Consider the following 17,459-nt stretch of genomic DNA (forward strand, 5'->3'; position numbering starts at 1 on the left):
CCCACCGTTCAATGATGGGCCTTTGTGGCCCTGCCATCATGGAATCCAGGACAACTTTTATAGGTCCGCCTCCGCCCCTTCCCAATAAAACGACTGCAACTCCCACCTTGGGGATCCCCGAATCAAACTTTGCCAAAGGCTGCCAACTGTTCGACCAGGTCCTGTAGTTGTGCCCCTCCACTCGCACCAACTTTTAATCCGCAGACTCTGATACGTCGATTTTAAAATGTGCGAGTGTGTTTACGCTGCGCAACAGCGCTAGAACAGGCCCGGCTGTAGGAGGCGGGGGGGGGGGGTCTTTTAAAATTCTTATCCCGCAGTTCATGGCAAGAGGTGTCCGCGCGCCTTCTGTGTTTTGCTCAGAGAGGAAAGCCCCCTTTAAAAACGCCCCAGCGGGTTTCCTGGGCAGGTGGAGAGAGGGGAAGCCATGCAGCAGGCCGTTGCAAGCTTTGCGGCTTTGCGCTCGGGACTGGCGACAGCAGTTTGCAAAAACTCCCGGGCTGGGCGTGGCGCCTCGGCGTCCTGCGAGGTTTGCAGCGCCTTTTGCACGGGCGAGCCGCCGGCGGAGGGGCGGAGAGAGGCGGCGGCAGAAGGGGGGGGGGAGGAGGAGGAGGAGGGCGCGTGCCATGTGAATCGGGAAGCCAAAAGGCAGGTGGAAAATCGGGCAGGATGGAGAGGGGCCGAGAGGCAAGGAGGAGAAAGAGCCCGGCGAGCCCCCAGCGGCAACGACAGCCGCCAACACTTGTGTTTGCAGCCCGGCTGGGCTTTGCCGGCGGCCGCCTCTCCAAAGCGGAGAGCCGCGGAAATCCGTAACTCTTCTAAACTTGGGCGTTAAGGCGGCGAAGGCGCAGCAGCAGCGAGCCGGCCGAGACCGAAACAAGCCTGCCCCGCTCCCCTTCTTTCCCGGATGGGCTGAAGAAGCTGCAGGGGCGCCTCTCTCCCGGGCAGGGTCCTCCGCCTGTGCGCCCGGGGCGCATCCCCCACGAGACGCCAACTCCCGACCTGGACGAGCCCGCCTCGGCCCTCGTTCCCCGCCGCCGCCGCGCCTGGCCCCGCTCCTTCATGCCGTGAGCGCGCCTGCCCCCAGCTCCCCGCGCCGCCAACTCTTTCCCGCCATGGCCGGGGCGCCCGGCGGGGGCCGCTCGCTGCTGGCTCCGGCGACTCTCCCGGGCGGCGAGCCCCAGCCGCAGGGGATGGAGTTCGTAGCCCTCACCGCCGTGCAGACGGAGAAGAGCGAGGTCCCCGCCGCCGGGGGCAGTCCCAGGCGCCTGGGGCTGTTGGGGACGCCCTTGCCGCTCCCCCCGGGGGGCTCCGGGGCCCGCTCGGCTTCGCACAAGCGCTACCGGCGCCTCCAGAATTGCCTCTACAACGTGCTGGAAAGACCTCGCGGCTGGGCGTTCATCTACCACGCCTTCATGTGAGTACTGCCCTGCCTCTCCCTCGCCTCGCCTCCCTTCTCCCACGGAGACCCTTCCTCAGCGGCCTGTTCTGCGCAGGCGCCCAGGTAAGGGGCGCGCAAGTTGGAGGGGGCTGGATGGTTCCCCCGCGGTCTGGACACACTTCCCCCTCCTCAAGGTGAAAGCCACGTTGCCTCCCTCGGCTTCTTGGACTTGGGAGGGAAAGCAGTGGGCGAAGCTCCAATGAAATCCGTGGGTTTTCATCTGAGTAAATACGACCGGGGTTGGATTGATCATCTGGATTTCTCTTTTGGAGCGATTGGCGGTTTTGCATCCACGAACTTTGAAGAAATGTTTCGGTTGGCGAGGTGCATAATTCTCTTGTTTAAAGAAAAGCAAAAGTTTGTTGTTTTTTTCCCGGGCGGGGGAAGAAGGCAGGGGTGCAGGCGCGAATCGGGGCCTTCTTCCCAAGGGGCGCCTGCAAAGACGCGTTTATAGTCTGGGTTGTCCTGTTTGAGCATGCGGCCTTGGAAGCGTTGTTGACGAAAGGAAGGAATAGGCAGGTGTATGTAGGTCTTATGCACCGTTGGGAAATTTCCCAAAAAGCAGACTACTATGCTCTTTGGGTGAAGTAGCATTTGTGGATAGGAAATTATGTGGCAGGTGTGTGCCTGTGCAAAGAGTGGGCAATTATTCCTTTATCATGCAGCCCCTCCCACTTTCTGGGCACAGGAAGGGATGTTGAAAGGGAGCTGCCAAAGGACACAGCATCCCCCAAAGGTTGTTTCCCAAACTCCCCTTCCGTGATTTGGCTTGGTAGAAGGATGCATCTTCCTTTCTCCATTCTGGGATGCATGCTGCTCACCAGCTAAGATCTCGGCTTCCTTATCCCCTGATGCAGCTCCATCTTATCTAGGAGCTCCTTCCCACCTGCCGGCTCCCCCTCTTTCAGTTTCTCTCCACCAGCAGGTGAACATGGGGATGGAGTCTGTGGCCAAGCCCTATATTGGGGCCAACTTCTGTTAGTCAGCTTGGATTGGTCTGATCTGAATTCGTGTCGCTGCTCAGCCAAGGAGTGCCCTGGGTGACCTTGGGCCAGTTTTGCACCCTTCCTCACAGGGTTATTGTTCAGGATATAATGAGGCTGTCCTCATGTTCCCCTCCCTAAACTCCTTAGGAGATATGTGAGAAATGAAAGTGGAAAAGGATGAAAGTTCTTCCCCTGATGGCCACTTTGCACATGTACATCACCGCTTTGTACTCTAGAGATGCACATGTATGCACAGATTGAGCCTGGAAAAATTTACATCTGTAACCTGCCTTCTCTCTAAGTACTAGTAGTAGCTGTTTGGTATATTGAAGAGTTCTCTATAGCTTGGAACATGCAGTTCCTTTCCTGATGATTTGGCAAGGTCTCATTTTGCCCATGTTGTTGCTTTTATTCTTCAGGCCTCCTTGATGGCTAGTTTTTGAGTTCCGCGCCATGTCCCAGTAACTTCCAGCCAGCCTTTAGCAAATGCAGGATGGAGAGGCAGTTGTGGACCTGACCCCTCTTCTGCTTCTTGTCTTTTTCTTCTCCACTACCCTTCATTACTTTCAAGACTTGGGATGTTCATTACCCCAGATTATCTGCAGGCATACTTCAAATTGCACTTGCAGACATGGAGGTTAGAGGATTTGGTCCATTCTGTCTCTGTGGGTTCTGGGAAGAATGAGGAATCTCCCCTGCCTTAATTCTAGAAAGGCAACTCTGTTAGTTTGTTGCAGCAAAAAGAATACAGGAGTCCTGTGGCACCTTAAAGACTGCCAAGATTTATTTCAATATAAGTGTTCATGAGTCAGAGCTGGCATCTAAAGAAGTGAGCCCTGAATTATGAAACCTGGTACTGGAATAAATTTCTGGAGTCTTCAAGGTGCCACTGGACTCGTGCTTAATTTACGTGTGTCTCAGATTGACTATTGCTCTGGTTTCATAGCTACAATAGTCTGGAGTGCAAAGGATGCAATTGGAAGGGATCCTGACCACTTTGCTTACTTCTGAGGAGCTCTGGCATGAACTCAGGGATCTGGTCACAATCTCCACTGTTTGCCCTGCCCTCCAGTTGCTTTCTGGGAATTTTTTAACTATGTCTTCCAGATAGTAGACCAAAGGACCATGTGGATTGTATGTTGGAAGGGTGTCGCCTTTGAGTTCAGCCTGGACCTTCTTCTCATGACCCAGAGAACCTGTTTTCAGATTTACATCCAGCCTGAAAACATGGGAAGCAGTCATCAAGCAGAAGGTGCTTCTGAGCATGTGCAAAAGACTGAAATGATGACTCTGAGCTCTGTCACTTTGTCAGAGGACATGCCTCTGAGTCCTGCCAGTTTTCAGAGAGGTTAGGCTTATTTATGGCCATTTGCAGTGATGGCTGTATGGAACTTCCATGTTCAGAGGCAGTGTATCTCGAGTACTGGATTGTTGGGAAATATGAGTTTCTGGGGTGGAGCGTGGGGCTGGCTGCCAAAACAGAACAGGAGCCTAGGTGAAGCATACGTTCTTCCTGCAAAAGCAGAGGGGTACGCCCAGAGATGGGCCCTTTCAGAAGCAGGGTTTGCCTTCTGGCTTCTAGAGCCAGGTTCCGAACTGCTGAAGGGCTGCCTCCAGCCTGTCCCTCCCCCACCTCTGATGCCTGATATCTTCCTGGCACTCAGTTTCTCACTTTAGTCTCTTACGGAAACTCTCCCAGTTGTCAGTGGACTCTTCTGTCTCTTCCAGAGGCGGACCAGGTGTCCTGCTAGAAGATGTGAGCAAAAGGGTCTTTTATGCAACAGCTGGCAACCCTGCTTGCAATTCTCTTTCCATCCTGGCTCTCTTTGCACAAATTCTCATAACCACCTCTTACAAAAGACCTTTGCATGATTCTAAATGCAGCATTTTTTTTAACCTGGGTCTTTCTCCTTCCCTGATCTTAGTCACCTTCGGGACTTGTATCTACACCCCCCCTTTGCTTTGAAAAGCTAACTAGAATAGCTTGCAATAAAAAATCCAACTTTTCTTTTCTGTTGCTTTGGTGGGTAATCAACATACCATCTTAGTGTTGTGTTCCTTCCAAGCCTGTGTTCCTTCTAAGCACTTCCCCTTCAAAACTATAGTCTTTTAATTCCATCATTAACTTTGGTAGGAGGATTCTTCAGTTCTCCACTGTTCCCCTTCACTGTTTCTATCTCTCTTTTGCCACCATCCTGCTGAAAAAAGGGTCGTCATAATTCACATTTTGGTGGTGGTGGGGTGCTACTTTAGAAATGAATATGGCAGTTCTGGTGACCACTTGCTCCCAAGCCAGTTCAGTTCAGTAAAAATTTATTGCATAAAGCCATTGGCCATTGCAATTACAGCAACTTACAAGTTAAAAGTGCTTCCAAACCAGTGGTACAAAGACCGTTTCCTTGAGGGCCTTTTTGACAATCTTTGTATTGTGAATTCTATAACTTGTTGATACCAATTTTAAAAACTACTTAATAATAACCCTGCTTTATGTCAGGCAGCAGATTTCAAGATTTCCATGAACCCAACTAAAATTTAGCAGTCAGTGAAAAACTAAACTCTTGTCAAAAGCGACTGGTATTTATGCTACCGGTATCCAGGATTTAGGTTGATTAGTAACTTATGGGGTGAATTGTTTCAATCCATTCTGCCTGCCAAGGTGGAAAGAGCCTTTCCATGACCCCAGATCAGAGGAAGGCTTCCTCTGTTGTAGGAAAAGCGCCTGTCTTAGTGGATGAGCCTGCAGGATCCCACCTGATATTTGCATACCCTGAAATCTTTATTAGCTGTTGCCTTTTTTCCTGGCATCCTAAGGCACTGGAAGCATCAGTGATAAGCCATCAATGGCGTAGTTCGGACTACGCACCAAACTGCAGTTTGCTTTAACTTCAATGTAGAGCCCAAGGTTTGGTTTAAGTTTTGAAACAGCAGGTAAACTATAGTTCAGAGCTGCAGGTCAGCATTTGTTTCCCATCTGCTCAGCACTGTGGCGTTAAATTCACAGAAGAGATGTTATGGGTGTTACGAAGGTTTGTTGATTCAGACAATGCACCAAGTCGCACTCAGCACAAAATGTGACTTGTAAGCCCGCTTGACCTTGGTTGCAGATTGGAGTTTGCAAACTGATATCCTACTCTGTCAATTCAGAGATTGTGTCATTAACTTTCTGAATTGCAGTTTGACATGATGCCTTAATTGAGACAGTGGGATCGCAACACTTTGCACCCCCCCATCTCTGTCCTGCACCTCTTTTAAGCTCTTAGAACTTTCCCACACCTCTGTTTTCCCAGCATCTAGAAAATTTTCCTAACACTTTTACTATTGCTGTTATTTCCTTATTTTTTCCATATTCCAGAAACATTTAAAATGATTCTACAACCTCAGTTTTAATGATGTAGTTTCACACCTGGGACCGTAAAGGTGCTTACAATAATGCAGAACAGGAAAAGATAGAAAGAAAGAAAGAAAGAAAGAAAGAAAGAAAGAAAGAAAGAAAGAAAGAAAGAAAGAAAGAAAGAAAGAAAGAAGCCTTTTGGTTTATAAAAGAGGTAATTGGGCAGGGCACAGTAGATGTTTCTGAAATTGGGAACACCAGAAAAAGCAAATTGAGAATTGTCATTTGGTGTACTAGAACATAAGGCCACCTGTATTGAACCTATAGATATTGGACAGGCCAAAGAATTCTTCTTCATGTAACTTTCATATACCTTATGAAAGTCACAGTTCAGTCCTATGCAATTGTACTCAGAAATAAGTCCCATTACGATAAATGGTTTTGATTCTGAAGTCAGTGTGATAGAATTGCAGCCTTGGTGCAGTAAGATGCTAAAAGGGGGGTGGGGATGAGGCGAATTCATGGAGGGCAGTTCTATCAGCAGCGGTTAGCCATGGTAACTAAATGGAACATCCGGACAAAAAGCAAAATGAAGCATCTGCCAATGTCTTGCTTCTCAGTGCCTAGAAATGTCTGGCAGGCCGTTGTTGGAGAATAGAGCCGTAGGCTTTCTGATGTGATCAATAAAGGCAATTATTTGCTTCTTATCTGAAGTACATATTCTTCTGCTCTTTCCCTACACTACACCATTTGGAACAGCGTGTTGCAGGATCATGCTTGATCGTATACTACTATTTAAACACTTCATAAGTTATTGTAGAAACTCAGCTGGAAAAGTTTCCATTTCCAAAGGCTGCCATTTTTTTGCGGTGATACAATAATTTAACAGTGCTTACCAAAAACTTTAAAAGTTCTTTGCAGCTTCATTTTGCTGTTTTGGAAGACAGATAGATTCTCAGAACTGTGGCGCTTCCTGTTTTTCTGTAATGTTATCAATGCTACTTTTACACTACCCGTGTTTTTTTTCCTTTCCCTTTAAAAATGTATTCTATTTGAGATGTATGTTTTATTTGTCCAGATATCTCAGGTGAGGCATTTCCAGTTGTTTCCAAGGGACAGACTGCACTGCCTGCTTTGAATCTGAAAAGTTGTTTGACTGTTTCAATAAGTTGATTTGACAAGAGCTTCACTTTCCCTGGGTTGTAAAAGAGCCACAGCCAAAACCACAGCCATTCTTGGGCCTCCGTTCCCTCTGAGTAAAAGTTTCTCTTGGCATGGCAAGGCTGTTAAAAAAACAAAACAAAAATAAAGCAGGATAAACTGCGGAAGCAATGGGGGGGGGGGGAAGTCCACTTTAGGAAATGCTATTAATGTTAGATGTAGGCAGTGGACTTGGTAGAGCTTCTGTTTAGTTTAACTTACATTGGAGGAAGCAAAATGTTAATTACTTTCTCACTTCAAGGCACAACTTCTGAAGGTTTCTTTTGGCTGCGTGTCATTCTGTATGCGCACAGTTGCAACCGATCCTACACATGTTTACAGGAAAGTAAGTTCTATGTTCAGTAGGGCTTACTCTCCAGGAAGGGTGCTATAGTTGCCATTTAACAATTCCACTGCAGTGCAAAATCAGTAAAAATCTCAATTGTGTGGAATGATCACATTCCTTGCATGGGGATTTTGGGAAGCCTAATAGCAAGATGTGCTGCTGTTGGACTGTCCTGAGCATTTGGCTTTAAACTAAACAGAACTAATACATGACAGTGGAAAGTAACTGTTCTTCTCTTCTTGTGCGGTAAGAGAGAGAAAATTATTGGCAAAATTAAAATTGCGTTTTTGGAGAGACATTCAAGGAATGTTGTGGTTGAGTTGGTGCAGATTGTGGAACTCACAGGCACTGCAATTTTTCAGTGTGTGCAGAAGAACTGTAAATCACTGAGACATGAAATTCTCCCATAGCGGTTAGTTACAACATCGAGCACAAAAGTGCCTTAGTTCTGAAAGCTGTCCGCTTAACATCTTTCGTGGTTATTTTAATTATGCTGGCTGTCCCATTCTGAAGGCTCAGCAGATTTAAGAAGAGAAGAGTGAAACTCAAAATTTAAATGTTACAATTCAAATCAAGGTACAATTCACACTGGCCCCAGTAACCGTGTAACTGCCCCAGGTTTATACTCCAAGCTTCTGACTGTTATATGGTACTCTACTGTTGTAATTATTTAATTATTTAGAAGTTTATGCCTCTTTTTTCCTCTCCCCAATGGGGACCCCAGGCAGCTTACAACAGCATTCTGTCCCTTTTTATCATCCCAGCAGCCCAGTGAGGTAGGCTGGGCTGAGAGAAAACATCTGGCCCAAGGCCACCCACAAGCTCCCTGGGCAGAGTGGAGGTTCGGGCCTGGGTCCTAGTTTTTCGTTCCAGAATCCGGCATACTGAGAAACTCATTTCAAAGCAAGTTCTTAGTCCTTATAGTAGTAGGTTGTGTGTTTGTGTGTGTTGAGGGAGCAGAGGGTTTTTCTCCTTGTTTTGTTTTGGTTCTTGTTCTTTTCTCCTGGTACTCGTCCTATGCAAACAGCACTTCAGTATGCGTGCACTTGTTTACAACTGCTTTGGTTTGCCTGTACGAATGAAAGGGCTTTGTGAATCAAAGCACTGCTTTAGCCACAGTTTTGCATTTCCTGATGTCAATGTAGGATTTCAGCTGGCGGACATCTGTGGCTGTGGCCAAACTTGCAAGGGGTGGGTAAGCTGGAAAAAGACTGAACTTTGCACTGAGAAGTAACAGGGTTGAATCTTTCCTGTGCCGTGAGCTCCACGGGTGACCTTAGGTAAGTGGTGTTCCTTCTGGCATAGGGTAGTAATAGTAGCCTACCTACCAGGGTTGTTGGGGGGATGAAGTGTGCAACACAATGTATTTAAAACACTTCAAAGGGCTACATTGATCATGTTTTCTTCTTACCTGCTATGCAAGAGGCTTTGTTGGAGCCAAGTGATCTGAAAACACCTATTGTCCTCCTTTGCTTGCCCCACCCGAGTTCTTTGTATGGATTAAAATAGGTGACTTCACTTGTATTCAGAAGCATACCTTCAACTTTGACCAGGTTGCTCAGTGTTTTGTAGAAGTCAGTTTTTCTTTGGAACTTGCTTGTCTGTTCTTGGCTACCGGAGTTCTGTCCATCTCTCCCTTCTTCTGAAGGCTTATGAGAATTACTCTGTAAGATCATGCCAAGTGGTTCCCCATAAAAGTCCAGCTTTCCCATCTTCCACAGTGACCAGCCAGGTACCTTGAACAGCTTGCAAATGGGAACACAAATGCCAAAGGCTCTTGTGACTTTTCCCCCCGTTCCCCTTCAATCAGAAACTGGTATTCAGAGGTATACTGCCATTGATCATCCATTCCTCTGTCATGGTTAACAGCTATTCCCCATGAATTCTTCTGATCCCTTTAGCCGCTTCCTCTTGCCACCACTATGACAACCTATGGCAGCAAGTTCCGTAAGTTGACCATGCGGTGTTTGAAAAAGTAATTTCTTCCATCCTGAGGCTGCTGTCCCATCAGTTTTATTGGGTCTCCCCCCCACCCCTCAGTTCTCATATTAAGGGAGAGGGAGGAAAAGGTCTCCCAACCCTCACTCCCTACTTTTATCATCTCAGTTCCTAAACACATTTTTAAAAAATCGATTTAAAATATCTGACCAAATTCTCCTGCTAAGACTACAAACGCATAAGCAAACAGTACAGGTGATCTTTTGATGATTTATTCTGCTTGATATCTAAGTTTAACTGCTTGATCATTTCCAATAGGATGTCTGGTGTGTATTTTCTTTGTATGCACCATCTGCGAGGCATCCCAGTTAGGATCAGGGCCACACTGGGAGCAGGAGTATACCTCTTTCTCCTCCCTTGGTGCTGTCTTCCTCACTTCTGATGGCCCCTAAATACTTCTGGCATTTGCCTCTGTGTGGCCGAAACATTCCAAGCAGCCTGCAGGACTCCCTGGTGGGCTTGCCCTTTTAAGTTACTACTGATGGCTGAGAAGCACTTCAGGCTCATCCTGCTCTAGGGGCAGCTTAATAGTCCAAGCAGCTCCTGCCAAAAGCTGAGAAAATGGCACAAGGGGAATCAAGCTGGAGTCAACCGAGTGTCTTCCAGCCTCTTGTTCAGCTTGGCCTCAAGAGAAGAGAAACTCCTAAAATTGTGAATGGCATGAAAAAAGTGGAACTTGTAGGTCACCCAAGGAATCTATAATTTATTGATAGATTCAGAGCAGATTGCTCCCCCCCCCCCAAAAAAAATACTTATGTGAATTAACTTGCAGCACGCATGATCACAAGGTGGAGGTTAGCTGGTTGGCTTGAGTAGTTTCATGGAGAGTAGCCACTCCATAAGCCACTCTGTGGCTGACAGCCATGGAACAAAACAGTAGCAGATTTTTTTCTCATGGATGCTAAAAGACCATGACCATGTTCTGAAGCTATCTTGACTACTTAGGTTGTGAGAACTTTGATCCAATTCTTATAGTAGGCATATTGGCATTTTAGCTGGGTTTTTTAATTTAATGGTTTTATCCTATTTTATTGATAATAAACAGCGAAACTGAATTACTATCAGCTGTAATAACCAAAAGAAACCTCCATATTCAGAGGCAGTCTGCCCAGTTGCTGTAGGACAGGCAGCAGAGGAACCCGCCACTACAAACAGAATTTAGACAGGAACAGACTGACAGCCGGATCTTGCGGGGCTCTTAAAACTCTAAACTTATTTTTAAAAAGCCTTTTCCCCTAGCTAGACCCACAGCATGTCAAGGTTTCCCTGAAATCTCTAGCCACTTCTTTTAAACCAAGGATGAAATTTATAAATATACAAAGACTTAAAATGTGCATCTAGGACTCCCTGGGTCAAGTCTCCTTTCAGCAAAGAATACACTGGGCAAATCTTCCACACTCACTGCCTTGTCCTTTTGGGGTTTGGAGCTAACAATTCTGGTCTGTCTTGCAGGGCTTTTTGCTGAGATGACAAGCATAGACTTTGTAGCACACTGTATTCTTAAAACCAGGTCATCAGTGCAGAGACCTCCTCACTGCCCTTTGCCTCCTTTGCATCTCACTTGAAAACATGCACAACATACAGTGTGCATCTGAATTTTGCTAATTTCATTGACACTCATCTTATTCTCTGTCACAGAAGAAGGGAGGTGGTGCAGTCCATCAGGCGGCCTCTTCAGAAGATGAGCACATGCATGTGCTGGGGTGTCTCGGAATGAAGAGTGCTTGGGTTAGTGCACCCAGACCATGCTGCTAAATTGTTTTATAAAGTGCACAAAAGCATTAATGATCTATGAGTTAATAGCACTGGGTGGCGACGTTTTCTCGATTTCAGCAGAAAGGGTAATTATGCACAGTCAAAGTGGGATTGGTAGGTCATCAGACTGTACCCACCGCTGAAGAAATGTTTATCCTTTTGAGAGTTTGTGGGGGGGGGGGGAGGAGAAGCAGCTGCCACACAAAATTGGTGATGGCTCCCCCATTTTCCACTTAATTAGATAGGCTCAGAGCAAAGGGGCTAACTGTTACAGCAAGCTTTAGAGAGAAAGTAGGAAGGTTATAAATCAAAGAGCAGGTGTTGTGATTCCCAGAGGTCCACAGAATCTCTGCTCCTCCCTCCCTTCTCCTCTGTTAACTGGGTTATTTTAGCCAGGATGGATTTCTGGAGTGAAATTCAAAAATGCAAAATGTGACGTGCTGTACTGATTGTTCCCAGCTTTGTCCCATCCTCTGTGCATGGGATCATATATGCGCTTTCGTGATGGGGGCAGTATTCGAGTCCCCAAGAGTCTTGAATTCCAGTTCTATCAAGTATCTATCCCTCATTGTCTTGCCTCCTGTAAACTTAATTTTTATCCTCTGCCATTTCCTGCTGTTGAGGGAGGCCAAAACCAAGGAAGGAAGCATGAATTTGGGTATGTGGTGCAATTCTCTGGGAATCTGAAGTTTTAATTTCGGCTCCCAAGTTCCTGACTCTCATTTTTGAGGTGGGTGGGGTATGTGTTTGTGTGCATGCCAGCTGAGATGGATTTTCCCCTCACTTGCCCCAACGCTAGTCTTCACTACTGTCAGGAGCTGGAATAACTTGTGCTGGTTTTCAGCTTGGGCTACTCAGGTGGAAATGTGGAACAGTTTTGTGGGAAGATGCTGTAATAATCTTAGTTGATAACAGCCAGAAGGCTATGGACATCTTTTCAAACTTGAAGTAATGAATCCTCCTTAGGCACAACTTGCATGAAAAAGGGGAACAATGGCAGGCAGGGGCCCACCTGTCCCTAGGTGCCTGTGGCTAATCCTTTCCCTGCCAGGAGTACTTTGGGGATGCCTAGAGCCCTGACCTAATGTAAAAGGGGGGGGGAGTGAAAAATAACTGATACCGTAGATGAACTATATTCCAACTCGTATTAATTATATTATATTAATTGCATTAAATCAATCTGTAGAAGTCTCTAACGAGTCACGTAAGCATTAAAAAAAGGTAAAGGTAGTCCCCCTGTGCAAGCACCAGTCGTTTTCAACTCTGGGGTGACGTTGCTTTCACAACGTTTTCACAGCAGACTTTTTATGGGATGGTTTGCCATTGCCTTCCCCAGTCATCTACACTTTCCCCCCAGCAAGCTGGGTACTCATTTTACTGACCTTGGAAGGATGGAAGGCTGAGTCAACCTTGAGCCGGCTACCTGAACCCAGCTTCTGCTGGGATCGAACTCAGGTCATGAGCAGAGAGGTCGGACTGCAGTACTGTAGCTTTACCACTCTGCACCATGGGGCTCTTCACATAAGCATAGTTACAGTGAAATGGATTTTAGATGGCAGTGAGCTCACAATGATAACACTTGATAAAGTGCTTGTGCAGAAAAGTCTTTATAGTACTTCAAAGTCCATAAAGTGCCAAGAATATAATAATTGGACATCACTGTCCACCCCTGACATTGCTTGCTAGCTGTTCAGCTTGTTTCAGTCGTCTTCCTCATGGGGGGGGGGGGGCGTAATAGACAGTCCACAATTTTCATATTCCAGACCATTTGCAGTTTTTAACAGTACGCATATAACAGTATGCATATAACAGTACAATATAATATAAAAAAGATATTTTTTTCCACTTGAAGGATATTGTTTGTACTATTAAGGACTGCAAATGGTTTGGAATATTAAAATTGTGGACTGTCTGTTACTCTTCTGTGAAGAAGATGATTGAAACAAGATGAACAGCTAGCAAGCTACATTGGAGGTGGACATTGACATCCAGTTATTATATTCATGGCACTTTTGGACTTCAAAGGATTATAGAGACTTTTCTGCACAAGCACTTTATTGAATGTTACCATTGTGAGCTCATTACCGTCAAAAATCCATTTCATTGTAACTATGCTTACGTGACTTGTTGGAAACTTCTACATATTAAATTAATGTAATTAATATAATTAATAGTAGTTGGAATATAGTTCAAGTACAGTATTAGTTATTTTTCATGGGTTTTTTTCCTTTTGCATTAGTTTCTTTCTATGATGCTCTTTGTGGCTAGATCCCTGACCTGGCTGGCCCAGGTGAGCCTGATCTTGTCGTATCTCAGAAGCTAAGCAGGGTCAGTTCTGGTTAATACTTGGATGAGAGGCCTCCAAGGAAGTCCAGGGTTCTTATGCAGAGGGAGGCAAATGGCAAACCACTTCTGTTCATCTCAAGCTTTGAAAACCCTATAGGATTGTCATAGCTTGGCAGCAGCTTGAGGACACTTTCCACCACAAGGGTTCACATGAAGGAGATGCAGCAGTCCCAAACACACTTTTGTGCCTTCTGCTCCATGTTGGCAGCTCCAAATTAGTACTTTTCCCAAGGAGATGTTCCTTCCAGCCACATCAGAGGATTTGATCTGCCAGCAGGAGCAGCCAAACTGTTGGGGCTGGAAATGGCTCGTAAAGATCTGTAAGTCTCCTGGGAAGGTGATGCTAAGCGTTCCCCGGAGATGGGCTGCTGAATGCTGTGTTCCCTTGCGCTTTCTGAAGCTGCCTTCTTTGCTTTAGGTTTTAGTCTTTGAGGGATGGGTCTGGGGTGGGGAGACTGGGCTTGGCCATGGGTCAGAACAAGAGAATGGCCCTCTGAGAATATCATTGAGCCAGATATTGATGTGTGTTGGATGATCCTTATCTGATTGCTGTCTGAATTTGGCAACCAAGGTAAGCAGCCTCCAGAGGTTTGCTCTGAATCAAACATGGTATAATGGTTAGAGTTTTAGGCTGGAGGACCTGGGTTTGAATCCTCATTGTGCCCTAGAAGCTCACTGGGTGATCTTGGGCTACCTCACAAGGTGTTGTGAGGATCAAATAGTGCAGAATGGTGTTGTAAGCAGCTTTGGGGAGAAAGGTGGGGTGGAAATATCTAAATAAACATTGTTACAACAGAAGTGGCAGATGAGCCCCCTCTACACCTGGCCCTTGGGAGCCAATTTGGTGTAGTGGTTAAGTGTGAGGACTCTGAGAACCGGGTATGATTCCCCACTCCTCCACTTGCAGCTGCTGGAATGGCCTTGGGTCAGCCATAGCTCTTGTCCTTGAAAGGGCAGCTGCTGTAAGAGCTCTCTCAGCCCACCTACCTCACGGGTGTCTGTTGTGGTGTGGGGAGGAGGTAAAGGAAATTGTGACCGCTCTGAGACTTAGAGTATAGGGCAGGATATAAATCTAATCATCATCTTCTTTCCAACCCTCAGGTTGTTCAATGGCTTGCCAAATGCTTTGGCTCCTGGGCTGCTGGATCAGTGGTCAGCATGATGCTTCAGAAAAATAGCTGAGTAGCTTGGGGCAGAGTGGGTGGAAGGCCCTATCTGCTTTGGTGGTATCTCAGATAGAATTGTCAACCTCCAGGTGGGACCTGGAGATCTCCTAGAATTACAACTGATTTCCAGACTACGGAGATCTTTTTCCCTGGAGAAATTGGCCACTTTAGAAGGTGGACTCTATGGGGTTATACCCTGCTGAGGCCCCTCCACTCCACAGTCTAGATTCCTCTCAGGTTCTACCCTGAAACCTCCAGGAATTGCCCAATGCAGTTTTGGCTCCCCTGTTCTCAAAACTGGATAGTGACCTACAGGTAGCTCTTGAACCCTCAAGATACACCCCTGGTAGTTACAAAATTAATAAACACGACAGGCGTCTTCTTTTGCAAGGGTATGATATCATGTGTGCAGATTGCAGTGAGGACAGTGAAGTGTGGTTTCTAGAGAACAACTGGTTGTTCTCAGCCTCAGCTTGAGGCGAGCTGTTTGTACTAAGCAAGCTTGCTCCCAGCTTGAGGTGAGCTAATCCGAGTGTGACCCGTCTGCAGATGCCTTCCACTCTCTTTGAGAGCAAGGCTGCCAGGTGGCTCCTGTCCTGCCCAGGTATGGTGAATTTGCTGCTCAGTCACCAGACAACTTGCTTCCCTGGGAGAGATGAGAGATGGTGCGGCTCGCAGGTTGCAAGGGTTTTGGAAATGGTTGGATTGCTTGTTAGCAAATATTTGTGCTGCTGAAAGAGAAATCCCAGCAAGGGCTTAACTGTGTGGGTGGGATGATAAAGAGACTCTTTAAAGCACAAAGAAATTTCTCTCCAGGACGGAGCGACAAAGTATCACTTTTGCTGTGTGAATGTCCTAGTGAGAAGCCCTAGTGAGCATTCTGCCTTCCTTTTGTTTAGCTGCCCTAAAAACTTGGTTTCTAGGGACCTGCGAAGTGGGTTGAAAACCACAAAAGGTTGCAACCCTTTGATAGAATTCCAGTACCTGCAGATCCAAAGCTTTATCCACAATTGAGCTCAAAGAGAGAAGACATTTTATAGCCATTGAACATCCTGAAGAAGTTAAGGATGTACTTTGATTTGTCCAAAGGATTATTAGTAAAATTCTTATGAGATGCTTCTAGAATTAGATTATCAGGAGCCAACATATAGGCAGAGATTAGCAGTGTGATTTAATGTAAGAAAACACCAAAGACAGAAAGGGGGAAATCTATAAAGGTATCTTAGCCACATTGACTAACGTAAGGGAGAATGGCTTGAAGTTAATGTTTAGGTAGATTTATACTGTTGCTGAATTAGGGGGGGAAATGATAATGTTGCTGATCAGTGTTATTCAAGAGAAAGGTTCATTCTACCGTATATGGTGGACTTGCCCTGTTACAAAACGATTCTGGGACAAATATGTAAAGTATTAAGTGATACTATAACTTGCTAAGTGGAATGTTTGACTGTTAATTTTATTTGACCGAATGGAGGACTCATAAGAGATATGGTCATGTCTTAAGAAATTTAGTGGTGGCAACATTTTTGATTGCAGGCCATTGGAAACCAATATATATATACACACACCATCTATTGAAATCTGGCTTAGGAAATGTTTGCTAATTATGGTGATGGAATATATTGCAGTTTGTAAGAAGTTAAGGGAAGGAAACATAGGAATATAGTAATTATTTGTACAAAGGTGGTCTCTGTTCATAAAGTACTGGAACAGAATTACGGTAAACCTGAAGAAGAGACCAAACTTGTTAGTAGCGTATGAGGGAACAGTATATATCAAACTTTTGGTAATTTATTTACTAATCTATAGAAGATTAGAAATGGATATAAGTTCTTATGAAGAAGGTGATGCATATAAATTGATACTGCTCAAAAAATAAGGTTTTTTATTTTAAAAACATTTTTTGGCTGCGGCATCTTGTGCGTTATGTATCGAGGATTGTTATTTTAGGACTAATTTGGTTATGTTGTTTCATCTCTTTTTAAAAATAACATTGTCATTTAATTTAAAAAAAAATTAAAAAAAGAAAATAACAGAACAAGAAGATGATATTGGATTGGCATGCAGGCACAGTAAGACACACACCCTATACTTGGTAACTAGCAGTCAAATGTGAACTGATACAACAGAAATTCCAAAAACATATCAGAGAAACTCAGTCTTAATGCCAGCTAACATGAAAGATAATAGTTAGAGATGTGAAGGGCCAGGAAAAAAAGGAAAAATTAGGAAAAAACCGTCTCCCCCCCATTTTTTCCTGAAGCCTTTTTTGTTTGTTTTTTTCTGAAAAACTGGAAAAATTGAAGAAAAGATAAAAAATGATTATGGAACGCTTTATTTTAACATGATGGATAAATATATTTTAAGACAAGGTGTTCAAATATTTTCAAAAAAAATATGTATGGTATCAAATTATTCTAATTTCTGTGCACTGAGGACAAGCAAGTGCTAAATTATGCCCATTCATTTAAACTTAGTCCTACACTCCCTACTATATATTTCCCCCCTCTTCAACTCTTTTTATGAGAATGAGTTTTTTTAATTTTTATTTAATACTATGAAGAGGAAATATGAATAATTGTTACTTCTGAATTTTTAAAAATTGTTTTGTGGAGGTTTTTTTGTCTGTTCCACATAAACTAGTAAACAGTTCAGGAGATTGTTGTTCTACTTGTTACAATTACAAATAAATATTGTATAAAAAATAAATTCTGTTTGTAATAATTGTTTGTATACACTATATTTTTAATATGCTAGTTGTGATAATTTCACGCCAAGTAAAATTGTCCATAGTCATATTTTATGTTCCTAAAGTAACAGAATGACTTTCAATCTGGAAAAGAAAAAAGAAGTGCTAATGTAGCATTTTTTTTTCAATTTTCCCCAAAAT

General features: G+C 44.8%; 1 protein-coding gene across 5 annotated transcripts in view; it reads left to right on the forward strand.

Moving 5' to 3' along the window:
• The first annotated feature begins 1,175 nt into the window (after positions 1–1,175).
• KCNQ4 (potassium voltage-gated channel subfamily Q member 4) overlaps positions 1,176–17,459 on the forward strand; it is a 167,649-nt gene continuing 151,365 nt past the window's right edge. For all 5 annotated transcript variants that reach the window (XM_060258209.1, XM_060258210.1, XM_060258211.1 and 2 more), the window contains exon 1: positions 1,176–1,417. In XM_060258209.1, the coding sequence (XP_060114192.1) occupies positions 1,194–1,417 (224 nt within the window). In that variant the 5' untranslated portion in view covers positions 1,176–1,193. The remainder of the gene's footprint in view (positions 1,418–17,459) is intronic.

This window comes from Heteronotia binoei, chromosome 17, assembly GCF_032191835.1.
Source record: "Heteronotia binoei isolate CCM8104 ecotype False Entrance Well chromosome 17, APGP_CSIRO_Hbin_v1, whole genome shotgun sequence".
Taxonomy (NCBI): Eukaryota; Metazoa; Chordata; class Lepidosauria; order Squamata; family Gekkonidae; genus Heteronotia; species Heteronotia binoei.